Source organism: Nelusetta ayraudi, unplaced genomic scaffold, assembly GCF_046127955.1.
Source record: "Nelusetta ayraudi isolate G7.1 ecotype Tasmania unplaced genomic scaffold, CSIRO-AGI_Nayr_v1 ptg000050l, whole genome shotgun sequence".
Lineage (NCBI taxonomy): Eukaryota > Metazoa > Chordata > Actinopteri > Tetraodontiformes > Monacanthidae > Nelusetta > Nelusetta ayraudi.
In genome coordinates this window covers 4,074,435-4,100,403 of record NW_027466100.1, presented here as the reverse complement: position 1 = coordinate 4,100,403, position 25,969 = coordinate 4,074,435, and the positions used below count along the sequence as shown (strand labels likewise).

General features: G+C 43.9%; 2 protein-coding genes and 1 pseudogene across 8 annotated transcripts; 1 reads left to right on the top strand and 2 right to left on the bottom strand.

Annotated features, from left to right (window-relative positions):
• Positions 1 to 91: 91 nt before the first annotated feature.
• Positions 92 to 7,655, bottom strand: os9 (OS9 endoplasmic reticulum lectin). Of its 6 annotated transcripts, none has more exons than XM_076037445.1 (15): positions 7,458 to 7,654; positions 6,837 to 7,019; positions 6,200 to 6,263; positions 6,039 to 6,115; positions 4,994 to 5,092; positions 4,682 to 4,883; positions 4,455 to 4,601; positions 3,963 to 4,081; positions 3,818 to 3,878; positions 3,493 to 3,575; positions 3,212 to 3,397; positions 2,892 to 3,087; positions 2,375 to 2,542; positions 1,772 to 1,881; positions 92 to 1,397 (listed from the first exon to the last, which is right to left on the bottom strand). In XM_076037445.1, the coding sequence occupies exons 1-15, from the start codon at positions 7,605 to 7,607 to the stop codon at positions 1,260 to 1,262; spliced, it is 1,983 nt and encodes a 660-aa protein (XP_075893560.1). In that variant the 5' UTR covers positions 7,608 to 7,654; the 3' UTR covers positions 92 to 1,259. The 6 variants fall into 6 exon arrangements, with proteins under 6 accessions (XP_075893560.1, XP_075893558.1, XP_075893556.1 ...); XM_076037443.1 differs by having other exon boundaries at positions 2,892 to 3,093; positions 4,455 to 4,598; XM_076037441.1 differs by having other exon boundaries at positions 2,892 to 3,093; positions 7,458 to 7,653.
• A 3,255-nt stretch (positions 7,656 to 10,910) lies between these two features.
• b4galnt1b (beta-1,4-N-acetyl-galactosaminyl transferase 1b) lies at positions 10,911 to 25,870 on the top strand. Of its 2 annotated transcripts, XM_076037370.1 has the most exons (12): positions 10,929 to 11,175; positions 12,970 to 13,072; positions 17,989 to 18,211; positions 18,308 to 18,484; positions 19,077 to 19,183; positions 20,272 to 20,312; positions 20,397 to 20,577; positions 21,037 to 21,129; positions 21,253 to 21,440; positions 21,588 to 21,728; positions 21,813 to 22,050; positions 22,782 to 25,870. In XM_076037370.1, exons 3-12 carry the CDS (start codon positions 17,997 to 17,999, stop codon positions 22,997 to 22,999), a joined length of 1,599 nt encoding a protein of 532 aa, XP_075893485.1. In that variant the 5' UTR covers positions 10,929 to 11,175; positions 12,970 to 13,072; positions 17,989 to 17,996; the 3' UTR covers positions 23,000 to 25,870. The 2 variants fall into 2 exon arrangements, with proteins under 2 accessions (XP_075893484.1, XP_075893485.1); XM_076037369.1 differs by having other exon boundaries at positions 10,911 to 11,175; positions 21,253 to 21,728.
• On the bottom strand, positions 15,459 to 16,564 carry LOC142895692 (uncharacterized; annotated as a pseudogene).
• Positions 25,871 to 25,969: the final 99 nt, after the last annotated feature.

Below are 25,969 nucleotides of genomic sequence, written 5' to 3'. Positions count from 1 at the left end.
GTAAATCAGACTTTCTCACAAAATTGTTATTCTGTTCTGGTTAAATGTTTAATTATGGGATATTTAACAAATGGCTGAATGCTCTCCACAATTTGGTGTTTCATTTGTTTTTATTTCAAAAACAAAAATTCTTTAAGTCATATACATAGACGACAGTAAAGATTAGACTTTATGGACCGCACAGGGAAACCAGTACGGTGGGGCCGTCTGGGTCCAACTAAAACAGAACAAGCCTCATCAGCAAGACTGGGGTCACAAAATCAAAATGTGCAGATTACTCGAAACTTTATGACAGGTCAATTCAAAAACATATTTACACAGGAATTATGTACATAAGGTGTTCCAAGTAGCCACCACTTTTCACAAACTATATAAATTAAGCCCTTTTAAATACACCTCTGGTGGTCATTAGAGTTTTCTGAATATTTATAGCAATGCAGTTTTCAGAAAAAAAAAACTTCAGCAGAAAACAAATTATAGGCAGCTTTTGTTTTACTTTTCAATGAAGATAACTATAGGCAGACCTAAGAGATCACAAAATGTGAAAATTATTAGATAAAAGAAAAAGAAAATCTGAAAAGTTCAAGAGTATGTGCACAAACTGTTTGATGGCAGAAATTAATTTCTTATTTTTCTAACCAGGGGTGGGGGGGGGCATTCAAAATAGAAAATCAAAGAAAAAGCCAAAACATTTGTCCTGCTTGTAGAGGTGCACACAGTTCCCTTAGGGCCTGATAGTTAATAACCTCTTCATCTAAGGTGGACATACCTGAATTACGGCTGACAATTTCAAAATCTGTTGAAGTGAGTCAGTAAATGTAATGAAATACCTACGAGACATCTTTATCTCTCACTTCAGAACAAACAAGCGAACCTGTCTGCCACGCCACAGCGGTGGCATACAGGTAGACTTTGCCCCCTAGCTCTCTACGCCCCTTAGCTCTCTCGGCTAAATCCCATTGAAAGGGGGAAAACATGAGATAACGCGGAACTTCATTTACATCCACAATTACATCTGAGAGGTTGCTCTATAACCGTGCAACACAGAACGGATGCAAGCCGAAGAGACGTACATACACACAGAGGCATTTTCTACATGTGCGAACAAGTAGCTGGATGTCGTCTGCCGAGTTTAATAGCAGTAGTTAAAACGTTGCTTTTCTCCCAGAGCTGCAATTGCGTCTCAGACACACCGTCGCAGGTGTCCTCCACAGGAGTTCACAGTCCAAAAAAATGGCGCACGGAGCCTAGCGCGAGTCTCACATGTCCACGTCGTCCGAGTCGGACGTGCTGGAGGACTGGGACTCCTCTTGGGACTCCCCCCACACAAACCTATAATTGTTCTCCAGCTCCTGCTGCCGCTTTTGCTCGTTGTACACCTCTTCTGTGCCTCCGGTCTGTGAGGAACGGAGAGAAGGCATTAGGATACAACCACAACGCTCAGATGCTGATACAAGTTATGAAAAACTGTGTCTCAGCAGAAGCAAAAGTTAGGCAAGTGAAAGAATGCAAGGAGACGTCTCAGTGTGAATGTTCTCAGTTGTCCAGGTCATCTCAAAGGTTAAGTAAAGGCAACTTTTTTTTTATTACTATTAATTAGGTGAAAAAAAACAGCCCAGTTGCAACCAAACTAGAGCTACCAAACGCTTGTCGAGTTGCCTTCACTCAACCTTTGAGAATGTTCCAAACTTTCACAAGCAGAGAGTATTCACCAACCACTTGGAATCTTGGGTTCCAATTTAAAAAAAAAAAAAAACTATAATTTTGTTACCAGGAGACTTATGAGAAGCTCCCTAAAGGACTTTGTATCTTCCTCAGTCAACCACTGGTCACCGGCCTCCTCTGCATTTTTCCGTGTCAAGATCTTCACCTCAATTTTACCTTGAATGAAAAAACAAGCATAAACACACACTTGATACATATATGAAGCAAAACACGCATGCACGCACAAGCACACACACACACACACACGGACTCACAAGTCAGAAAAGTGCAACAGATGATTAAAAACAACTGAAGTCGATGAGGATGGAACAATGAACCCTAGATGAAGAAAAAGAAGTAAAAGAAAAAGAAGTAAAGAATGCTTTAGTTTGCCCTCAAGTGTGAATGCAGAGGACGAGGGGGGCCAGTTGAGCCATCATGAACGTCAGCTCTTTCTACTTGCAGGGAAGAGAAGTTTACACTTTGTTTTTAAAAGGCGGACAGTATTCAGTTGTTTGGATGAAACAATACTCATTTCGATGGGCAACATTTTGACAGCGTAAAGTTCATTAATTGACAAATATGGAGGGAGAAGCACAGAAGGCTATGCTCAGGATAAGAGATGGAAGAGAGAAAAGGCAGTGAGTGACTTGGGTGCTTCCCCTCATACCTTCTGCCTTCAGTCCTGCTTTCTCTAGCTGCTCTTTAACCACGTCCTTTATGTGCTTCCACTGGGGGTCGGCTTGGCCCATCTCCTGAACTTTGACCTCCCCACCAGGGCTGCTGCCCGCCTTATACTTAGTAATTTTGATCTTAACATGGTCGTCAGCTGCTTGGTCTGGGGTTGACGAGACAAAAGAGGGGACAGACATCACAGTTCACCTCAAAACCAATCAGCAGGGCCACAGGATGGAGGGAGGAGCCAAGGGACCTGCGAAACCGGCAGGCTGTCACAGACTAACGCTTCCTGCAACTGACCTTCCACTTGCAAGTTCATTATGACCACGGCAGTTTAAGGATAGTATCTTGAAATTTAATAAATAAATAAATAAATAATCTCAAAATGTTACGCTAAAAATTATACTTTTTTTCGGAAACATCGACAGTCGACACATGGGGTGTGAGAATGACAGAGGTGGACACGGAGCACACAGGTGTGAGAACGCCTGGGAAAGAGGTGCTGCTACCTGGCTGCTTGGGAGCGAGGTTCCGGCTTCCCCTGGCTGGGTCGCTGGCTCTCTCCACTCCCTCCATCTGCTGCTCGGGCTCCTGGATGTTTTTCTCCTCCAAATGATCAAGGAGTTTGTCCAGCGTCGTCTCCAGAGTCTGCGTTGCTTGAGTGCGATCAAACTCCCCTTTGAGACCTTCTGTCTCCAATTCCTGCTGTGCCTTCAACACACAAGGCACACATTCAGTCACACCAAAACATTTTGTTAGATAGATTTGGTTCCATATATATATATATATACACACATGTATATGTATATGTTTAGTTACACATCCTGACCTCATTTATGATATTGTCAAACTCCTTCTGCATTTCCTCCTTTATTTCTTCAATCTTGTCCGAGGGAACCGACAGGTCGGACATCTCCTCCTCGAACTCTTGCAGCAGACGCTCCTCCTCATCTTTCTCGCTCTCCGTGAAGCTGTTCGTTGGCGTCTCCTTGATTTTGGCTTGGTTTTGCGCTTTCTAAAAAGAAACGCATAAAAATTAAAAAAATGCATAGATATTGTAAAACAGAATGGCGAAGGGAATGTATGCCAACATTCATCGTATGGACCAACCTTCCGGTTACTCTCTTTGAGATGCTGCACAAATTTCATCAGGTCTGCCGGGTCAGTGATGATTTTAAAGTTGAATTTTTCTGCTAAACAGAGAAGAAGTGTAAAGGAATTGCAATGAGGGATCCTAACTATACTGATAATCACTGAAGTACAAATTTCATCAACTTATCAAAAATGCTACATTTCATTTCACTGCTGTTTGAGGCTCTTCAAATGGTCCAATCAGACAGAGGGAAGTTCATTACATGACTGACGGTCTTAACCAGTAAAGCAAATCACAGGTGATTGTTTAAGTGCAGCGTTGAGAATGAAGGTGGCCATTTACCTTCATCACCATCGTCAATGACCTCATTGTCAGTGAGCGAGCTCAAGCTTTCGCCTGCCTCCTGTGTGAACGACACAATATTGAATTTCAGGGGAATGTGAAGGCACACTACTGACTGGTGAAATATCAACGGCCTTTTTCTCACCTCCTGCTCTTTCTGAGAAGCAGACAGTGATTTGAAAGCTGTTGGCTTTGTGACTCCCTCCCAGAAAATAGAATCTTCCGTTTCCTCCGCTTCACTGGACTCCGGGTTGTCAACAGAATCTATTTGAGAAATACAAGCACGAGCGCTGAAAATTATTTACACTGGCCAATATGAAGATTGTATATTTTATTTAGTGCTTTGACCAATCACAACAAGGACATTGACGCAAAATGAAAGGGAAAATTGCAAGGTAATGCTGCACACTTCAAATTAAAACTAAAGCGACATATATTTGATTTAATGTTTGGTTTTCCCCCAAAGTTGCGATCCGATCACTCAACTGAACTTCAAGTTGTGGGACACATCCAGCAGGAACAATCACCTGATACAATAAACGTATATACAATATTTGCATTGAAGGTGTGCACTGGCTGACTGACTGCTGTGGTGCACAAAGACGACAGCAGAGTCGTTCTGGACGTCAACACGTACCTTTGCTGCCCGGGTCATCGTGTGCTGCAGGTGACGCTGCATCTCCCGTCGCTGCCTCCGTCCCGTCAGTATCCTCGTTTCCAGCCAACATCTCATCAAGACTCCTCAGCTCCTCTGAGATCTGCTCTACTTTACGCTTGGTGGCTGCTGCAGGAACACAGTGTAAATATTCACGGAATTGCGGAACCGCGGCCGAACAAGACTGGCTCGGAGCGCCGTCAACTCACAGACTCGGGCCTTGACGTAATCCATGTACTGCTGTGCACTCAGTGCAGGCTGACACACAATGCTCTGCGGCTTGGCAGTGGATGGTGGCCGCAGGAACGGATGCTGGCAGGTGCGACTGGTGTGAACGGTCAGCACGTAGCGGCACGACTGGGGCTCATCCACCCTGGCGATGTAGTCGCCCGAGCCTTCTTCACAAATGAACTAAGTGGGAGACAAAAAAAAACAAAAAACAAAAAAACGTACGATGTGAAAAGATTTAGAAAAAAAAAACACTCACAGGCACAAATGCGTCGTATTTTCCAGCGTCTCACCCGGACTTCAGTCTCTCTTGGATTCCCATTGAGGTCACACTTGGAGCCATTTACATAGGTCTGACTGTGGTAGCGCTTCAGCCGGTGCTGCTTCGAGGCCTGAAAAATAAACAGGAAAACGTTCAGCCTACACTCTTTAAACTCAGCGGCTCAGCGCAAGTTAAATAATGAACTGTGGTTGTAGCAGCAAAAGCACCTGTTTGAACCACTACTGCGGTTGCTAATGCGGAATTGTTAAGACGTGCGCCCAATGCGCAAAGAAATATCTGCAAACGGGAGTTAAATTTTACAATAATGCACTGTTTTTTTTTCCCATAGATCCCAGCAATAACTCATAATAGCATACTTTGTCTTAAAATGTACACACCATCAATAACGATTTATACTTGCAATACTCATTATATTGCAGTAACTAAAAAAACACACCCAAAGCTGATCAACGCAACACACAGGGCACAGTCGAAAACTGTTTGCTTCCCAGTTAGCTGCAACACCTGCTACCAGGTTCACCTGGGTTAAATGTTCTGCCTGGGCTTGGCAGACCATACTGGCTTGGCATATAAATGAACACAAATTAAAAAAAAAATATATGGCTCATACAGTGGTGCCTGTGATTCACAGATACCTTGACATTGTTTCCGAAGGGTCATTGTTGTTAAATATGAACACAACTGCTTCACACATTCTTTTCTGGGTATTTTCATTTTGACTTTTCCACAGCTTTGACTTCAAAGACTTCAAATATTGCCCCACCATCTCGGAACATTTGATGTTGAGACATTTCCACAACAAAAACAAACACAACACTAAAGGGTTTTCTGTGATGTCATTTCAGACTGATGCATAATGAATACAGGCATGTTCAGTGGGAAATACTAGGCTATTACACTCCACGCCACATGACTAATAAACCCATGTTTCAAGACAATAATATGGGTTCTTTTTGCTGTATTAGGTGAGTTCACTCAATTTCTTAATTGGAAAAGAAAGTTATTTTAAAAAAGAAAAAAGAAAAGAAAAGAAAAACCTGCAGCAGCAGCCTTACCTTGGCAGTTTCATTGCTCCAGTCGAATTCAGATTCATAATATCCCAGGAAGAGAATTTCCCCTTTGATTTCTGTGTCTAAGGAAAGAAGCACAACTTGCACCAAATATTCCATAACCAAATATTTGTCCTTAAAAAGAGATCTTGGAAAACAGTTTTTACCTTCGAGGTGGTACTGCCTGATGTACTGACCATGGCAGAACTCATACGTCCACCAGTCCTTTGTCTGTAGCACACACAACAACAATACATCTCTGCAAATTGTGTCTTTACCTTGCAAATCTAAGGCGTCACACGTCGACTGAACAGCCTGTCAAAACACTGATCATCCCCATTTATTCCACACATTCTAAACACTGCTGCGACATTTGTTGAACCATTTGCATTCATTTGACTTATCCGTTCATGCTCAGCTTTGGTGATACATTCCGTCAACATGTGCGGTTCACTTTTTTGTTTACATCTTGTATCTTTGCTGTGCAATCTTGAGACAATCCCCTCCATATTTTGTAACGTGTTTTGTGAGGTTACAAGCCATCCTGGCCACTTACGTGAGATCACGAAGCCAACATGAATGACACTGAACTCAGCACGGAGCATTTTGTTCACAATTCCTAAAGCTCTTTTATGAAGTCTGAAATGTAAATTCCACAACCTACTATCCAATTTAGACAAACAAGCTGTATCATAAACTGTATGGATTTGTTCATAGGATGCACACACAGACACACACAGTCAGACACTATTAAAACAATTGTGACAGTGTGATAGAGAGGGTGTCATGTCAGGAACAACTTACCTTGACTAGACACTGGGCATTGTGCATTGGACTGAGGAGCTGTGGGATGTCCGGCCCGGTGTAGTCCTGTGGTTCTGGCTCAGAGGCTGGGTCTTGATGGAAGCGGACAGCCTGGGCTGGAAGCCTGCATTCGTACAGCTGCTTGTACTTACTGGACACCATCATCACCTCCTCTGCTTTCGTCTACATGGCAGAGAGATTTTGATTAAAAAAAAAAACGGCAATCAATCTCAAATTACACACTCACTTTACATCCCATAAATAACCACCAACTCCAAAAACAAAACAAAACATTAAAACAGCAACTCCGCATGAAGTGACAGGGGAGTGAAGCGGGGAGGGAAGTGGGGAACGGGCTGTTGTGACAGCTGTTACGGCAATGGTGGCTGCTGCGTAGGTAAACCCTTCCACTCTGGGGCTTCTTCCCAGTGCCACGACAAAAACACGAATTGTCCCCTACCCCCATCCCCCTCCCTAGTGTTCCACTTATTCATTATCATTATCATTATCATTATACTATGATTCTTATTCTTCGGGACGATTCGCAACGCGAACTAGCAGAAGCTTGACGTTACTTCTCTAGCCAGTAAGCTAACGCTACCCTGGAACACGCTCACCCACCTGTCCCAGCATGACGGGGGCAGAAAGGATCTGAATCCCATACTTCATTTCGTTCAGCTCCTCTAAATTCAGGAAGCCCGGAACGCAGTGAGGGCATATCAACAGGAAAAAGTGCAGTCTCTTTAGCCAAGATACCAAGGAGGCGGCCATGTTTGACTCCCTCTCGTCATATCCCCATTTGTCTGACAGCAACAAAACACACGTCTGACATGGTAGCAGCTGATTGGCCGCTGGAGAAAGCGCTGCTACACGTCATTGGCCATTTTCTTTTTGGAAGCGTGTCTGAACAGTTACCGAACTGCTTAGTTTGTAGATAATAGGTTGCACCTACACATTGCTAACATTAAAGTGAGACAGACTAAAACGTGGATATTGCTCTTTCTACTGCCGAAGGAACAGGCAGAATACTCACAGAGCTTCCAATTATTATTATTATTCGGGACTGAGCCCCGGCGATTAGACCAGCTCTGAAGCAGAGCGTTTGTTCGGGACTGAGCCCCGGCTTATTATTTTTCTTAACATACCTGGGTCGTTGCACAACCTTGCACGCAGGTCAGAACCCTTGAAAAATTTCTTTTTTTGAAAGAATTTTACACACTTGCTCAATAGCGCCCCCTACACAGACCAAAAAACTAGAATGGCCATAGCGCCCTCTAGGGAGGTCGTAGACACATGGGACAAAGACCCACGTGTTCCTTGAATTCATACCTAATTTTCATAAACGCTAACCTATAACCCCAAACAAACCGGAAGTGAGATATTTTCACTTGTTTGAAAAAATCTCAAAACACCACAATCAGGAACCGTAGTTGTGACAGCTTTGAAATCGGAGTATGATGTAGACCACACCTTCATGACCTACAATCATCGAAAACTTTGTGATAGAGGCTTTAGTTTTCATTTTACTGCCCTGCAAAGTAAAGGTCTTTTTCACAAAAGATTTTGAACCCCATTTTCACCCCTTTCCCATATTCCAAAACTCTTTTCAAGAAATCCAAATTTTGCATGCAGGTCGGACCTGCCCCAAATTTGGATTTCTTGAAAAAGAAATTCACACCCACTCAATAGCGCCCCCTAGACAAAATGGGGACTGTCTACCCTACTTTCACCCCCTTAACATGCTTTGATTCGCACCAAATTGTAATCACCTGTCCAGGCTGCAAAAACCTTCCTGTGGTGACAAAATCAGGGCAAGAGCTCCTCCAGCGCGCCACCTACAGGCCGAGATGTAAAAAAAACCCCACTAAAATTGGCGTTTTAGAACATTGGATTGGCTTTGAGCATTAAAGATCCACAATGCAGAACATTGACTGCATAACGTTCTTTCTTTTTTTTTTTCCTCAACTGGCAGGCAGAACATGATCAAAGGCTATTAAAACATGACGGTCATAAATGCTGGCTTGTGATTGGACAACGCCCCATAACAACAGACATATACAGTAACTGCAGCTCAGCCCTCAGTACTCACTCCCTTTTCCAAATGCGTGAGGTAAGGCATTCACAATTGTCCTTACTGCAACTAAGGAAATATGTATGTAAGGTTAATTTGTATAGGCATGTGAATCTTTGTGTACATGTGACTCAGGCTTTCCTACCGTCAAAATGCTGCTTTGATCATGTTCTGCCTGTAGACAGGCTATTCATGTGTCACAATTTGGACATTGTGTTCCCCCACTTTAAGTCTTTACTATTCAGCCCATTTCATGTAGACACAGAAATGACCCGGTTCATAGCGTTTGTTTCCAAGGTTGCAAAAGCGGAGCTCATTCAAACACCCCCGTGTTTGTCTCATCAAGGCCTAAAATTTACATTTGACAGCCTTATCCAAAAAAAAAACTGGAGGTGAAAAATCGGCATCATTTGCACACACAGGCTTATGATTATTTAGACTTCTTCCAGAGTCGGCAGAAGTCGGGGGCCATTGGGGGTCGGCGTGCTAATCACTGTTTCAGTTGGTCCTTTACAGTTTTAAACACACTACACTGCCAATACGCAATTGTTCAGTATTCATATTATTGAAATCTTCTTTTACTTAGACTTATATACTGATTTAGACATCTTTTCTGAAAGTGCTGCCAGTTTGTCAGATGCAAGTCCATGGGGTGGGCTCAGTCCCGCCAACCTTGCTTGCAGGTTTAAATAAGAAGAAGAAGAAGAAGAAAAAGGAAAAATAGATGAGTGAGTGTCTGGAACAGTCAAAACTGTTCTTGTCAACACTTTGTGGTGAGACATGATCACGTCGCTCACATGAATGTGAGGCGTTTGGTAAATCTAAATTGCCCGTATGTGCGTGTGTGGGTGTGTGTCTGTGTGGTGGTGGTGGTTTCCTGCCTTCATGTGTATATGTGCTTGTAGAACTTGATGTGACTTCTTGCCTGACACCACCATCACCATGGTGGAATTCAGAGCTGTGCAGGGCAATCTACTTTCTTTAACACTTAGCACTTATCTATCTATCTATCTATCTGTATAGAGACTGACAGACTGTGGGGATATGGGATTACTGCCACTGGTTGCAGAATCTCATCTCCATATCTCTCTGCATTGAGATGACCTCCAATGATGACAAGCCTTGTTTTTCCAGTGAGGGAGATACAACTACACACCATCACACTGCCTTCACCAAAAGATGTTATTCTGTCAGTACAGCAATCAGCAGAGCATTCTCCACGTCTTTTTCCACACTTTGACCCTACGATGCAACTGCCATAGGCAGAATCTGGACTCATCACTGAACATAAAGTTCCTCCACATTGGCAGCACCTGGGGGCACCAGAAGCTCAAAATAAGAGCCAATAGCAACAGCAGAAGAAGCTGTTTGACTTTGCAGAGAAGATTTGTCACTTTTTTCATGGGAGCAATCCAGATACTCTGCTGCTCACCCCACAAATGCATGTTCCTTACAAGTGTGACACCTGCATGTTCCTTACAAGTGTGGCGCCATTTAAAAGAGGAATAAGCAGGCTTGCTAGATTTATTTCCAAGAAGCATTGTTACAACAAGGAAATAACCTACCTAACACAAATTTCCTTACTTTTTGTGTTATGGTTATATACATATATTTGTGTGTGTGTGCGTGTGTGTGCGTGTGTGTGTGTGTGTGTGTGTGTGTGTGTGTGTGTGTGTGTGTGCGTGTGTGTGTGTGCGTGTGTGTGTGTAGTGCATATGGGCATAATTTGAGATACATTAAGAAAACAAACACAACGCCCACCTCCATCACATAGGTAGCTGCACACACACACACACACACACACACACACACACACACACACACACACACACACACACACACACACACACCATTCTGCAGCTCACTGGCTCTAATGTGGGTGGAAGAGCTCGATCTATTCAGACCGTGTATATGAACGTGTCTTTTTGCACGTCGCCCACGGAGCCGCGCTGCGCCGGTGTGATGCTCGCTGACAGGCTGATGCGCTGAGGTGAGATGAGCTCGCTGCTGCCGCTGCTGCTGCTTCTGCTGCTGCTGCTGCTGCTGCTGCATGAGGGGCAACGCTCGTCCGTTCGCAGCTCGCGCAGCTGCGACTTGGGGCCGCCTTTGTCTCCCAACTGCTCCGCTCGCCTACGTGAAATCATATTTATTATATCCGGATCACTGACGAGCAACATTGTTACAGAAAAGAGGGGGGTTGCCGGAGGTTAGGGGGAGCGGGGGGGATCCACCCTTACAAGGAGTCTCGAACGGTGCGTCGTGAATGAGGTGAGCCCCGCTTTTGGTTCCTTTTTTTTCTTCCTTCTTGTTTTTTGGGCTTCACGTTGACAACGGGCCATTTCTGTCGCTGCACGTTTGTAGTTATATATTTAATTAATACGTGATTTCTTCTGCGTGGGAGAAAAACACGAGTAAAAAAGGAGGGGCGACATCTTTAAGGCTATTATTTCAGCCGGACTCAAGTGTCCTTGAAAGAAAATGAAGCTGTCCATATTTCTAAACCAGACACCCTGCTGCGTTTTTTTGTGCGCGGGGTATATAGAGAAGCTAGGGTTTTTTTGTTTTTTTTTTTATCCCCCCGCAGCTCCTCTCCTCCCTGCAGTCCTCCTCACGGTGAGGCAGGCTAATAGGCCGTGCGAAGAAGCCCTCCGCCGTGCAGCTGCAAGCCGATCCGGGCTTAGATTGTCGTCCGTCGGCATCTGTTCTATGTTCAATGCACAAGCTGTTTTGAATTATTAGGAGTGAGAAAAGGGGCTCATGAAATGGCTTAACGTGCATGCGGGTTTTTGTTTTTATTTTTTTGTAATATATATATATATATATATATATATATATATATATATATATATATATATATATATATGTATATATATATATATGTGTGTGTGTGTGTGTGTGTGTATACCACGCACAGTTCGAGGGGAAGTGGCTGTGTGTGTGTGTGTGTGTGTATATACCACGCACAGTTCGAGGGGAAGTGGCTGTGTGTGTGTGTGTGTGTGTGTGTGTATATACCACGCACAGTTCGAGGGGAAGTGGCTGTGTGTGTGTGTGTGTGTGTATATACCACGCACAGTTCGAGGGGAAGTGGCTGTGTGTGTGTGTGTGTGTGTATATACCACGCACAGTTCGAGGGGAAGTGGCTGCGTCCGTGGCAGCCCACCTTCCCACGCATTTTGGGTGGTGTTCTTGAGAAACACTTCCCCGACACGCGTGTTTTTTTTTTTTGTTCTTTTGGATCTGGGCCAGCTGTGTTCGCCGTCCCTTCAGGACAGTGAGTGCTTCAACCCCGGAGAGTGGTCGTTTGTCTCGTTGCTATATTTAAAACTGTGATCTCTGAGACTCTATAATGCTATTTTAAGCCGTGAAAATGTTACATTTTCAACAACAGTATAGGTAGATAGATAGGTAGACATCAGGAAGAGGGTTTACTTCATGGTCTGTGTAGGAGCTAAAATAAATGTTTTCATTTCCGAACACCTGTCTTTAATTCATTGCTGAATTAGTTTCTGCTGTGCTATGTTGATTCCTTATCAGTTGATTGTGTCAGGAGTGGGGTGGCAGTTCAGTCTGTCGACCGTTTCTCCAGGCATTCCTTTTACATTGAACGTTTGAATCGGTTTGAATCCCATTATGGACCTTTTGGCGCCACAGCGCTGATGTTAAATTGGAACAGACGTAAGGATAGAAAGTACAATAAAGTCAACAGACCCTTTCAAGCCTGGCTCATCCTCTACACTTGGCTGAAGTGCCATCCCACACCTAACACAATCAACCCATCAGGAATCAACACAACACAACACAGCAGAGGCTAAGGAAACAATGAATTAATAAATACAGCCGTTGTGTATATTGGCTCCTACAGTCCTCGTCCATCTTTGTAGTCCTTCCTTATCTTACCTTTAGTGTTCCAACAAACACCCTCGTGAACTTGTTTGCCTCTTAACAACGCTGTAAAATCATCTGAAGCTGGTTCGCAATAGCCTCATTTCAACAGCATGGCCAGGAAACTATGATAACAACCATTATCAACCATATTTAACTGTATTTTCTTGTTCTCAGATGGGGGCAGCGCAATCTACTGTTTCTGACATTTGGTTTCTGGAGATGCAAGTACCTTCAAAAGATGCCCCTCCACTCACTGGATAAATAACCGTGGCCTTGGGTATATATATTTAGTTCTTTTCTGCCCCCTCTTCTGTGACTTTTTAGCTGAAGATACAAGCAGGGGTTTCAGCTCTTTGATACTTGAGAGCAGGGCCATAACAAGGGTTACGGAACTAGTGAGGTACATCTTCACACAGTATTGCCTTTTACAGTTACCACGTTTGAAATTAGTCTGATTTATTAATAATTTTGTTTAATGTTTATTGAGAATGACCAGCAATGTTTTCTACCACAGTAAACTTGACTATTGGGACAATTTCACATTGACTACTTAAGAGTCTATTTTAAGTTGTCCTTGACAATAATAACTGTTTGAGAGTCTTCCTATCAGATGTTGAGAAGACCATTTATGTGTTGCTGTCACACATCCAAGCAGTTGGCAGGTAGGCAGATTTTAAAACCCTGAATGCTTTATTGAAAAGTATGTAGATTATTATTAATTCGTTATTATTATCATTTTAAATGCAAAGTAAGTTCTTCAGTACCTGGCTGCAAATATATGCGCCTCATGGCTTTTTACATCGCCAATTAATCACAGCTAATGAGGAGGGATGAAGCCACCTGTACTAAAGTGTCAAAAGAAAAAGAAAAAACTAGAGCACCGTCTGCACCAGAGATTGTTTTAGTGTGTGGATATAAGAGAAAGATGTGTAGTAACACTATCTCTCACTAGCTAACGACTTAGCTAGCTAGTGAGATGAGAGGAAATGACTATGAGATGAGATAAACTTTGTTGTCCGTCCCCGAGTTGAGATTTGTCTTGGGCAAGTTTTAGATTAGATTAGATGTACTTTATTAATCCTTTACAGGAAATGAAATTGTCACAGCAGCAACAATAATTCAGTACCCTCAAGACACTTAGGTCACAAAAATAAAACCAGTCCGCCCACAACTAAAACCAACCAATATAATAAATAAATATTCACAAGCTTACACTTACATATAGACAATGAATAAAGCAATAAAAACCAGGCCAAGCAACGTGCAGGAGTGATTGAAGTGTTGAAAATGAGTACTGGGCTAACAGTTATTGCACATTAAAAAAGTCTGATGGCGGCCGGAAGGAAAGACTTTCTGTAACGTTTTCTTTCATCTTGGTGGAATCAGCCTGCCGCTGAAGTTGCTCTGCCGAAGAACTGCCAGGGCATGAAGTGGATGTTATTGTTCTTGATATGGTTCATCTTCCTGAGCATTCTCACTTCAGCCACCTGCTCAACCCAGTTCTGAGAGACACCGATGGTGGTGCTCGCCTTTTTTATCAGTTTATTGAGTCTGCTTCTGTCAGAAGAGCGAACCCCCACCCCCCCCCCAGCACACAACACCAAAAAACAGTGCGCTGGCCACAACAGTCTTGTAAAAAGAGCACGAGAGTGGTTTGCAGATATTAAAAGAACGCAACCTTCTTAAAAAGTACAGCCTGCTCTGCCCCCTTTTATTGACTGCCTCCATGTGGCTGGACCAGTCCAGCTCGTTGTCCAACAGTAAACCTAGTTACTTGTTGTGCAAGACAAGCTCCACCTCAGTTCCCCGAATGGAAATGTGCTCAGGTTCAGACCTCCTCCTAAAATCAAGGACCATTTCCTTGGTCTTTGATATGTTCAGCCTCAAGTGATTAATGTTACGCCAGGTGATGAATTCACTGATTGTGTTTCTGTACTCCATCTCACAGCCACCCCTCACGCAACACACCACAGCTGAGTCATCAGTGAATTTCTGAGGAAAACAGAAGTCTGAATTACATTGAAAGTCTGATGTGAAGAGTGAACAGGAAGGGTGACAGCACAGTCCCTTGAGGGGCCCCCGTACTACACTGAACAGTCTTCGAGACACAATTTTGGAGCCGCACATACTGAGGTCTGGCAGTGAGATAGTCAGGAAACAAGCACTGATTCCACCTGCATCCTCCTCAACTTCTCCCCCAGCAGCTCTGGTTGGATTGTTTTGAACGCACTGGAAAAATCAAAAAACAAAATCCTAACCACTGCATCCGAAATGTCGAGATGAGCGTAGACCCTCAGGAGCAGGTAGATAAGTGCATCATCGACACCAATTTTGGACTGGTATGCGAACTGTAGAGGGTCAGTGAAGGTGCTGACTTTGTGCTGACTGATGAGGACCAGTTTCTCAAATGTTTTCATGATGTGAGAGGTCAAGGCAATGGGTTGATAGTCCTCTGGGCCAGATGGATGTTTATTTTTGGGAACAGGGACCCAAAAACTCAAGTACGTGCAGCTGCTGCAAAATAGTGATGTAACTGTTGGTGAAAGATACATCTTGCGGATGCGCTGGGACACATCATCAGTGATGTTGTATCCCGGGATCATCGGGGGTTTCGGGTCTTTCAACATCAGACCCCCTCAGCCCAGGTGACCCGGCCGGGGTGATCAATACCCAGCCTGCGTCCCAGCAGCGCTTGCCCACGTTTCTGCCCTCTTTATCCAAAGCCATCTTGTGGCTTTCTCTGCGCCTTCAGTTGCGGATCTGATTGCCTTCCGTTTCGCCTCCCCGACGAGTCCTAGCCATGTGAACACTCTGCAGAGTGAATGCCCTGCGAAACCCCGGCAGCCCACCTCCAGAGGCTCACAGATTGTTTTCCAGCCTTTCCTCCTGCACTCTTCCACCAGCTCCTGATACTTGGCACGCTTCCTCTCATTGGCCTCATCCATGCGTTCTTCCCATGGTACAGTGAGCTCCAGAATGATCAGCTGCTTGGTGATATCGGAGACAATGATCATATCTGGGCGAAGCCTGGTTGATGTTATCCTGGGAGGGAACTTCAGCTGTCTGCCCAGGTCCACTTCCAGTTGCCAGTCGTTAGCGGAGGTGAGGAGGCCAGACTTTGTCTGTGGTGGTCTGTTGGGCTTCTCTCCAGCTCTGTGGAATGTTATGGCTTGTGGTCTGTGTTGGCCTTTGCTGGTGTTGATGGCGGAGGCGACACTGTCAGCAACTGCCCGAAGCACCTGGTCGTGGCGCCAGCGATAGCGCCCGTCTCCAAGGGCTTTTGGGCAGCTGCTGAGTAGGTGTTCCAGGGAGCCCCGTCCTGAACAGCGGGGACAAGATGGTGTCTCCGTTTTGCCCCAGACGTGGAGGTTTGCTGGGCTTGGAAGGACATCATAAACAGCCTGGACTAAAAACCTGGTGCGATGGACAGCAGAACATTCTCCCATTTAGTCCATGCTCCTTGTTGCCCCATTCCCACCATCCTGCTGGCTCGTCCTTCCTCCACGCCTGCCCGCACTTCCTCCTGGATCAGATGTTGGCGCTCCTTGCCTTGGGCCTTATCAACCCTGGTCAACAGGAAGTAGCCAATGCCTGCACGCCCTGTCGCAATGGACCCCACCAGTTCTTTCTGCCTCAGTCGAGACTCAGCCACGACCAGGGCTTTGTCTGCACTCCATTTCCTGCCTGTTCGCACCTGGATACCAGCTGATGCCACCTTTGGATCTCTGGATTCTCTGTACTGCAATGCTTCCCGTGTTCTGGACACCATGACATATAAGTATAAGTAATATAGTTTGTGATCTTTCTATGGAATTAGATTTTCATATTTTTGTCGATTCTATATTTTTATTAAAAAAGAAAAAGAAAAAGAAATCCCAGAAAATAGTAACTGAGGTATTTACCTCGGGTACCTCATAGCTAGTTACGGCTATGCTTGGGAGGCCTGCACAGACCAAGACCCGCAAATGGAAATATACCCTAAAAACCAATTAAGACTTATGTGTACTTATTCTAACTTAACTTTACCTTCTCAAAATATGAAACAGATGTGAACAATTCTAACTTCTTGATTTTACTGTCCCACACTTTTATGAGATGCGTTTAGACTTCCTCTTCCCTTTTTCTCCCCCAAAATAATACAGCTAAAGAGTGCTTCTTGCAACTTTTATTCACCTGTAGAAAACATCTGTGAAGAATTTTAAAACTATGCTAGAGTATAGTATCTGTACATATATAAAACTACAGCTCAGTGGTCACTCGCCCACTGTCAGTTTGTTTTTAATGTTGCACAGCTCGATCCCCTGAATGTCTACACAAAGACGTCACTACTTATTTTCTGGTTCGCCATCGCTCAGATTTTTCTTTAACTTGAACTGGCTGCTTCAGAGTTGCCAGAAATATACTGATTCATGCGTGCGTAACATTCTTCCCTAGTCTTTTGGAGAAAGAGAGGAGGAAATGATCTTTTCAAGAAAATGTCTTTGCACGAATGGACATTACACAGAGACACAATAGCTCCTTTTCATCAAGGGGGTTGCACTCACTTGCTACTTTTAGTCCCACCATCATAATTATAGCCGCAGGGCCTCGGAATGAACTTACACAGCTTTGGAGCCATGGCATATTAAGTCTATCTAACGTATGTAAAACTGGATTCTGCAGACTATAGCTGTCAGTGACGTGACGGTTTTAGCTGGAAGGTAAAACGATCTAAAGGTATCAACAGGCTTGTTCATTTCTTTGCTCTCTTCTTGCAAACTAACGAGCTCAGCTTGACTTCTTCTTTTCAGTCAGCAGGGATAGCCGCACATCTAGTAGCATTCATTTGCAGTGCTTTAGAGTTAATTTGGTGTATCAGCAGCCTGGTGCAGGTGGCAGTGGAGCTCAGTATTTTTTTTCCTGGGCGACAAGTGTTTGGGTTACTTGTCCACCTGTCTTGTCTGTTTTTCATTGGCGTAATAACCTGTCAAAAGTATGAACCTTACAAAATGTTCTTGTGCACCTCTAAAAGGACTGTATTTCTTCCTTTAAAAATGAATCTTGAATCTCAACTATACTGCCACTAAAACTTGCCAATACAAAACAGTATTTCATGCACAGTTCATGCTCAACTTCTGCCAAACAAATATCTTGAAAACGGCCCTTTTAAAAGGACTGCTGCCCCCTTTCTAACGCGCAGCGGGTCTGTGTCAGTGTCTAGGATGCGGTCCTTGAGGAAGACTGTGTTGCTCGCCATCATCGCATCTGTGGTGCTGGTACTGGCCCTCCTGCACTCATGGCCCACTCGAGCTTACACTACGGTGGATGTGGGGCAGCGACCCGGACAGATGATGGAGAAGCACCTGGAGGAGCGGCTGTCCGAGCCAGACCATCGATTAAGCAACATCTCCTTCCACGTGAGGGACAGTGTCACCAGGTATGAGTGCGAAATCAATGACACTGAAAAACACATGACCGAATAAATAAATAGATAAATAAATAAATAATGCCCCCCCTTATTGTGTGCTTGCAGCCTGTTGGCGCGTAATGGATGTGCATGTGAGGGTGACAGCGGAGGATTGAACCTGCCCTTTGCCCAGCTCTTGTTCCCCCGGGTGTCGGCTCACCCGCTGCATACTGCCTTCGAAGCCTCTGAGCTGGAGGAGATAAAGAGAAGACGAGCCAAAGAGTACCAGGGTTTTCAGACGAGGTAAGAAAGTTAATAGCGCCCATTTCTCCCCTTTTTTTTTTTTTTTTATCTTGTTTTCCTTTTACATTGACGTCCAGGAGCATGTTAAAATAAAGTTGACAAAATCAACTAAGCATTTGTTTTTGAAATCAGTCGAGCAATATATACTCACACACGTGCGCGGCGCGCACACCCTCACTTCTGATTTAAATCTGCCAGATCTGCCACCCAGTCGGCAGAAAGCAAAAACTGCAGCAGCAAAATACAAGACTCATGACACAAGACTGACCAATGACTTCCTATATTTATACAAGAGTCCTTGTATGCATCGGCGATGCAGATAACCTTTTCCTATGATCTGCCATTATACCTGCAGCAGACACTGGACTTATTTTTACTGCATCTCTCAGTATCAGATAAACCTGGAATAAATGTCCTATTTAGTTGCTTTAAAATATGAACTGGCTTGTCATTTTTTTTTACTGCATTTACCAAATTGAAACTACACTAAACCAGCCCCTGTGATTATATTGAACTTGAGTTGTGTGATTGTGATGCGATTTTTGCATGATGTTCCTGCACCCATGTTGTTGGCATGTGTCTCGTGCCTCAGGTCACAGACGCCTGCTGATATTCTCATCATTGCGGAGGCCAACAACCCTCTACAGTATCCGACACAGGGGGTGGAGGTACGGCCCTTGAAAACAATCATCGTCCCAGGTGAGAGGTGAAACACAAACACAGTTCAAAGACACACGCTGCTCCCTGTCGTTTCCTTTATTTAACCTGTATCGCCTGTGTGGATTTGTTGGTGGGAGGTGGGATTGTATTGTACTAAAAATGTCATCGTTACAGACCTAAATACTGTACTCGAGTAGAAATGTTAAGTATGTATATTATGTTAAAGCCAGTGGCGGGCCGTGCACCTCACGTCTAGGCCTTCACTGTGACGTTCTACTTAGTCCTACCTAAATGAATATACTGTACCTCATAATACCACCAATACTTTTAAAACTCACAAATAAAAGATGGTTTTAAAACATTAGTCTACAAAGTTTTAGTAAAAAGTACAAAATATGACCTTAAATAAGTTTGTCCAATAAGACACCAGTGAGACTATCACAATACCAACTATTCATTGAAAATAAAAGTAAACATATTATTATATTATTTTTTTAGGAAAAACAACAGCGAAACAATTGAACAGTAGAGCGCCACATTATTTAGATCAGGGGTCACCAACCTTTTTGGCACTGAGAGCTACTTCATGGGTCCTGAGCCATATGAAGGGCTACCTACTATTATTATTATTATTATTATTATTATTATTATTATTATTATTATTATTATTATTATTATTATTATTATCAATGATACTCTTCTATGTGAAGACACTTATCAAGCTCATGAGTTCTCAATAATGATCAAAAATAACTTAACAAGGTTGGATAAAATTGAATTTTAGACACAGCTCAACGAGCTGTGGAATTTTTCGAACGGGTCTGCGGGCTACTACCTGGTGCTCGTGGGCACCACGTTGGTGACCCCTGATTTAGATCATAAATTCCTGATGATCTGGCAATTTACCTTCAACTCTTGCTTCAGCCATCGGATCTCTGGGGTTAGTCAAGTCTGTCTGGCTTTCACGAGTGCTTTTCGAATCACAGTTTATTGAAGGCGTGAGGCCAGCTAAGTTGGCTTTGGCTTTGATTAACTGTGTTTATACATTATTCATTAGTGTGTATTACTATTGGAAAACTTCCTTATTAATGGTTTAAAAAATATTTTGTCGCTATTGATGTTTTCAGGATTGGCTTTACACCAGGACCTTCGCAGGGAGCACTACTCAGTAAGTGCACTGCTGCTGCTTTCCCTTGGTATGTTTCAGCAGTCTGTTGTCCTCTTGCTAACGTCTCCCCGCAACTTGCTGCAGATAAATGTCACCACCACGCTGGGAACCCTGAACGTGGCAGCAGAGGTGGATGGGGTGAAAATCAAAGGCGATGGCGAGATGCACATGACTCTATCGAGCAGCCTGCTGCCCAACCTCAACCGACAGCTGCAGTTTGTCACCTACACAAACACACTGTTCCACCCAAGCACCGCGGACATGGGTGAGAGGCTTATCCCATTTTTGGGTTTTAAATTCATTTGTTTATTTATTTATTTATTTTTTTTTTTAAAGAAATGGTAGCATCTTACTTAATTCTGCCCCTATATTCAGAATAGAGTTAAAAGCCCTTTAATGAAGGTTGGTTAAAAAAGTAAAATCCATGCCTTTTGCATAAATGTGAAACTGATGACTTTGATGAGCAAAATGACAAGGAGAAAAAAAGCACATGATTGTTTCACAATATTGCAAAAATCCCCAAATCCCTGATTTTTTTTTTTTTAAATAACATTTCAATTTTTTTTAATTGATTGTTGCTTTATTTGTGGTGTGATCCAAAATGATCTAGTCCTTTCAATTAAGGAGATTTTGCCTTTTTGTTAGCGAGTATTGATTTGATAGTTCAAAACCAAGTTAGGAAAATACACTAAAGTTTTTTGTTGTTGTTTTTTCTAACTTTCAGTGCAGTTAGAGACAGAGGGCCATCAAGCTATGTTCAGTATCAAGATTCGTCATGGTGTGACTCCCAAACTGTATAACACAGGACCCAAAGGAGGTAATACACTCATCGTCATGACACATTAGTGATCATTGAAGCACCACCTCATGTGATCCTTAATCATCAGTTGTTTGAGAGGAAGGAAAGGTGTTTTCTCCAACAGTTCTATGATCTTTGCAGAGTATAATGTCAGCGCCTTGGTCACCATCGCGACCAAGACGTTCCTGCGCTACGACAAACTTCAAGATCTCATCAACAGCGTGAGGAGATACTATCCCACGATCACAATTGTGATCGCCGACGACAGCGAAAACCCCAAAACCATCACTGGGCCCTACATTGAACATTACATCATGCCTTTTGGAAAGGTAGGAGGGCGTTTTAGTGCCTCGTGTCTCCGCTATGGTCGTCTCTCTGGTTTCACGACTCTCTCTCTCTCTCTCTCTCTCTCTCTCTCTCTCTCTCTCTCTCTCTCTCTCTCTCTCTCTCTCGCTCTCGCTCCCTTCCTCTCTCAGGGCTGGTTCGCCGGACGAAACCTGGCCGTCTCTCAGGTGACCACCAAGTACGTGCTGTGGGTGGACGACGACTTCATCTTCACCGCCAACACCAAGTTGGAGAAGATGGTGGACGTCCTGGAGAGGACCACCTTGGATCTGGTGAGGGCCACTGAAGGCTGAGCTCCTGGCAGCAGGAGGAAGGAAGGGCAGTCCACCTTCATCTGTTTTGCTCTCCGTGCCCAGGTGGGAGGCGCCGTGCGGGAGGCAACAGGCTACACTGCCACCTACAGGCAGACCATCTCCATTGAGCCAGGCGAGGACGACGGCGACTGCTTGCACATGAGGAGGGGTTTCCATCACGTCATCCAAGGCTTCCCCAACTGCGTGGTGACCGACGGGGTCATCAACTTCTTCATGGCTCGCACGGACAAAGTGCAGCAGGTCGGCTTTGACCCGCGACTTGCCAGAGTGGCCCACCTGGGTGAGTAGCGGGGTGCAGGCTCACATTCTGACCAATGATCTCTTCCTTCTTTTAGCACTATGTTTTTACAAGACGAAGGCGACAAAGACGACTTTTTCCTATGAAATGCGGATATACCTGCAGCAGATGCTCAACTTCAAACATTGTTCACTTCAATGAATAATGTTCACTGAATACAGGCAGATACAAACAGTCCAACTGTTGTGACGTTAAAAAGAAGAGCACACTTGAGTGCACTGAATGTAGTGCTGGAAAAATATTGAGCTGAAAAAAAAAAACTGAGAGTATTTAGCAATTGAATTGCTTTATCGTAAGCCGACATCTAACAGCAGTGTGTAATTATCATTTAAACATTAGAATCTGCTTGTAGTCGCTGAGATAGCATCGCTATGAGACATCTTTTATCACAACATGGAAGCTTCTGGAATTTTTGATCTACCATGATTAAATTAAATGCATTCACTAATATTATACACTTAATGATATTTCATGGAGTTTCATATGAGCCCCTTTATAATCAGTTTTCCGCCTATTCCACATACTGTAGCTTTAAACTTTGAAGAAGTTGCACTTGCACTTTGAATATTTGATTTGATTTTTTTTTTAATTTCATTTCTCTTCCCTGACAAAAGCACTGAGGATTTTAAAAGACCAGAGCACTTAAAAATTCCATATATCTGCTTTGACCATAAATTCAGTGCCAGTATTTATGATGTTCTTTGTTTTTCCAGAGTTTTTCATCGACGGCCTGGGATCTCTCCACGTTGGCTCTTGCGATGACGTCATCATCAACCACGCAACCAAAATCCGACTCCCCTGGGTCAGCCAGTCAGAGAGCGACAAGACTTACGCCAAGTTCCGTTACCCGCTGGCCTCCTCCGATGCCACGCACACGAAAAATGGCCTCCTGTACTTCAAAAACCGATTCCAGTGTTTGACTCATAATTAGGTCCCCCTCCCCCCGTTTGGTTTGGAGTCGCTCAGCTGCTCTCGCGGAGTCGCCAAAGAAGGTCACCTCTGTCATGTACCTGCAATAAGATTTCAGACAAACAGTGTTGCGCCTTTTTCTCTGAACCCTTGAGAAAAAGGCCTTACAGAATATGTGCCATCGAGGCAGTAAAAGCCTAAGTATTCGGGAACTGCAGTGTTCTCGTTGGGAGATAGCGGATCCTCCCACACTGTTAATGAAAAAGAAAAATGCTGTTTACAAGGACCGAGGCTATCTCGGAGTAATCTGCAGTCGAGTCGAGTTCACGTTGAGCTTCGTCCTTTAGTTTGTTTCAAATCTTATCAGGCAATACATTCCAGAGTCCGTCTGAGACTGAAGACGCACTTTGGAAAACAGGTAGCAGATGAATTATGTGAACGCCGGTGGAGGTACTGTGTGTGTCCTCGCCGTCACAAAGGAGCATGACAGGTGAGAACAATACTAACTCTTGGTGGGGACGTATGGAGACTTTTTCCCCCACAAAGTGACAATCCTGTAAACACAGAACATCCTTTTTAACAAATACCACCTACGGACTTGTTCTGTTCAGAACCTTCTCCGTCAGTATCACCAACCCCTTGCTTGTCCTGCCGCACGACCTGCGTGCTGGCTACGGGGTGCGGATCTGTTTGTGTTATGATTTTTCTTATGCACTTTGACCCTGAATTTTACGTGGCATTTGTAAGTGAAGAGTCATATCTTAAGAGAAACAACGTTTTCTGTCATTGTCCGTCTCAATCTGCTTCCTTCAACAAACATTTCAGGAAGGGTTCTCAACCAGGTACATGTGGGTGAATTGGACGAGATAAGATTTCACCTTTACATGCTGCAAATTGCTTGCAATTAAACTAAATTAAACATTTCTCTTCTTTTCCTGATTATTAACGGGAAAAAAAGGGACTTTAAAATGATGATGCAAGAGGGTCACAGGTCCACTTCAGTTCAGGCCTTTTCTGTGCGAAGTTTACATGTTCTCATTGTGCCTGCATGGGTCCTCTGCCTCCCACAGTCTATGGACATGAAGGTTGGTTGGACTCACTCATGACTCTGATTTGTCAGTGGTTGTAAATGTGGCTGATGAGCGCGTCTGTCTTGCCTGTGGTGAAGGGTTGACTTGCCCAGGGTGCATCTCCACCTTTCACCATAAGACAGATGCACAGCCGTGGGTGCAGGTTGGGCACTGATGAAAAATGGATAAATGGATGGAGGAGTAACTATCATGTAATACAGTCTATCTTAATGTAGAAGGGTTGAGTTGAGGCAACCGGACTTCAAGATCGCAAGAACGAAGTCCTGTTTCCTCAACTCAACCCTTTTATTACATGTCATACTGTCATACATTTCATTCTTTTGAACACACTTCACAATCAAACTGGCTAGCTGAAGCAGCTCTTTGGGACAGTAGTCGTCCTCATCCCGGGTCATCACCTCTCCGAAAACCTGAATTAGGATGGAACAAAACACTCCCCCTCGTGTCAAGGCCACCTCTTTACAACACCTCCACAAGCAAGTTCACTTGTCACCCCTAACATGAGGCTCGTGATGTCGCAAAGCACTGCATGTGAGACGCACGCAGCACGTGCACTTCCGCTGCAGTGGCCCCACCTGCCTTCTTAGATGCTCGTTGGATTTGCACCCACAACCCGGTGAGATAGGGGACGGGGGCTGCTGAAACGCAGGCATGAAATCTTATTAAGGCGCACTGTTAACCTGCGGAGAATTGATATTAGTGTTTTATTTTCTTGATTCGATCAGTTCTTTTTTCTTTTCTTTTTTTGGCTTTGTGTCACATTGTTTTACTTCTGCCACCTTCGCCGCATTTCTGCTCGCTGTCCATTTGTGTTTTGCGAATGAAGCTAAATGCCAAAATAATGCCATTAAGTGTTTTAGCCTCTTTTTGCAATTTAGTCCACCGCCTCATTTCCCCTGATACCAAGATGTGCCAGTATCTGCTCAAAATCCTCCCCCGTATTTGGACAGCTTTTACATGATCGTTATTAAGTATCAATACAATTACGCAAGTCAAATATCCACTGATTGAAACCTGGAACTAGAACTGATCAAATGTTCTACATGTAGTCCTTTTTTCAGTAATCAAACAAATCACTTGAAAGTTGATTCCATTTACACTTTTACTCAAAAACCACAATGCATCTTTACCAACCAGCATTATACGTTTTAAACAGCCTCTTAAAATGTCCACTTACAGAAGAAAAGTGTGAAGGCTTTTATCTGTTCTACATCAAGCTGTGCTGTTAGTGGGTTTCTCTGCTTGCACCTCCCTTCCTGGGCACCAGCTGTACACGAGAGACATTGTTTTTCCCCCCCAAAAGCAACAAGTCTCGACTACCCCCCTGTAACAATAATGCTCTTTAATTCAAAGCCTCATTACATCTTTATCAGTAAGCGTCCTTGACTGTGTGTTAAACTGGTTCAAAGCAGCTAAGGCAAAAATGCCAAATGGGACTTTTTACCTGAGCTACATTTACATTAACGAAGCTACGGTGTTTCGACGCTCATTGTGAATCAAAGTTGATGGCTTCACGAAGAAGCAAAAATGTAGTCTTTGTTTTTGTATCGCAGGGGATGTGTTTTGGGTGTGGACACGTGTTCCCTCTTGCTGCTGCTGTGTGTCGTGGAGCTCAAGCTGGGGAACCCGGCCAGTCCAACACACTCTCCCATACAGCACCACTTTTTCTCTTCTTTCCAATTTCTGACCGGTGTCTCTCTTCTGGTTGACCGGCTGCTGCCGTGCTGTTTGTACATCATTCATCTCAAATTGACTTGTATGTTTGGTTGTGTTTACTTAATAAATTCGAATTGTTTTTTTTTTTCCTTCCCGTTGAAGCTTTAAAATCTCTCATTTATGTCATAGCATAACTTGTTGCCACTGCAGCAGGGGTTTTCTGGAGCCTGTCCCAGCTGTCGTCT

What these genes read in the sequence shown, in the direction of transcription:
- os9 (XM_076037441.1), bottom strand. Translation starts at nt 7,607, where the DNA reads ATGGCCGCCTCCTTGGTATCTTGGCTAAAGAGACTGCACTTTTTCCTG. An exon ending in CGATGACCCGGGCAGCAAAG is followed by an intron (nt 4,082 to 4,454) that starts GTACGTGTTGAC and finishes TTTCTCAAATAG; the next exon opens with ATTCTGTTGACAACCCGGAG. An exon ending in TTGACAATATCATAAATGAG is followed by an intron (nt 3,094 to 3,211) that starts GTCAGGATGTGT and finishes TGTGTGTTGAAG; the next exon opens with GCACAGCAGGAATTGGAGAC.
- b4galnt1b (XM_076037369.1), top strand. Translation starts at nt 17,997, where the DNA reads ATGCGGTCCTTGAGGAAGACTGTGTTGCTCGCCATCATCGCATCTGTG. An exon ending in TACCAGGGTTTTCAGACGAG is followed by an intron (nt 18,485 to 19,076) that starts GTAAGAAAGTTA and finishes CTCGTGCCTCAG; the next exon opens with GTCACAGACGCCTGCTGATA. An exon ending in TTCGCAGGGAGCACTACTCA is followed by an intron (nt 20,313 to 20,396) that starts GTAAGTGCACTG and finishes AACTTGCTGCAG; the next exon opens with ATAAATGTCACCACCACGCT.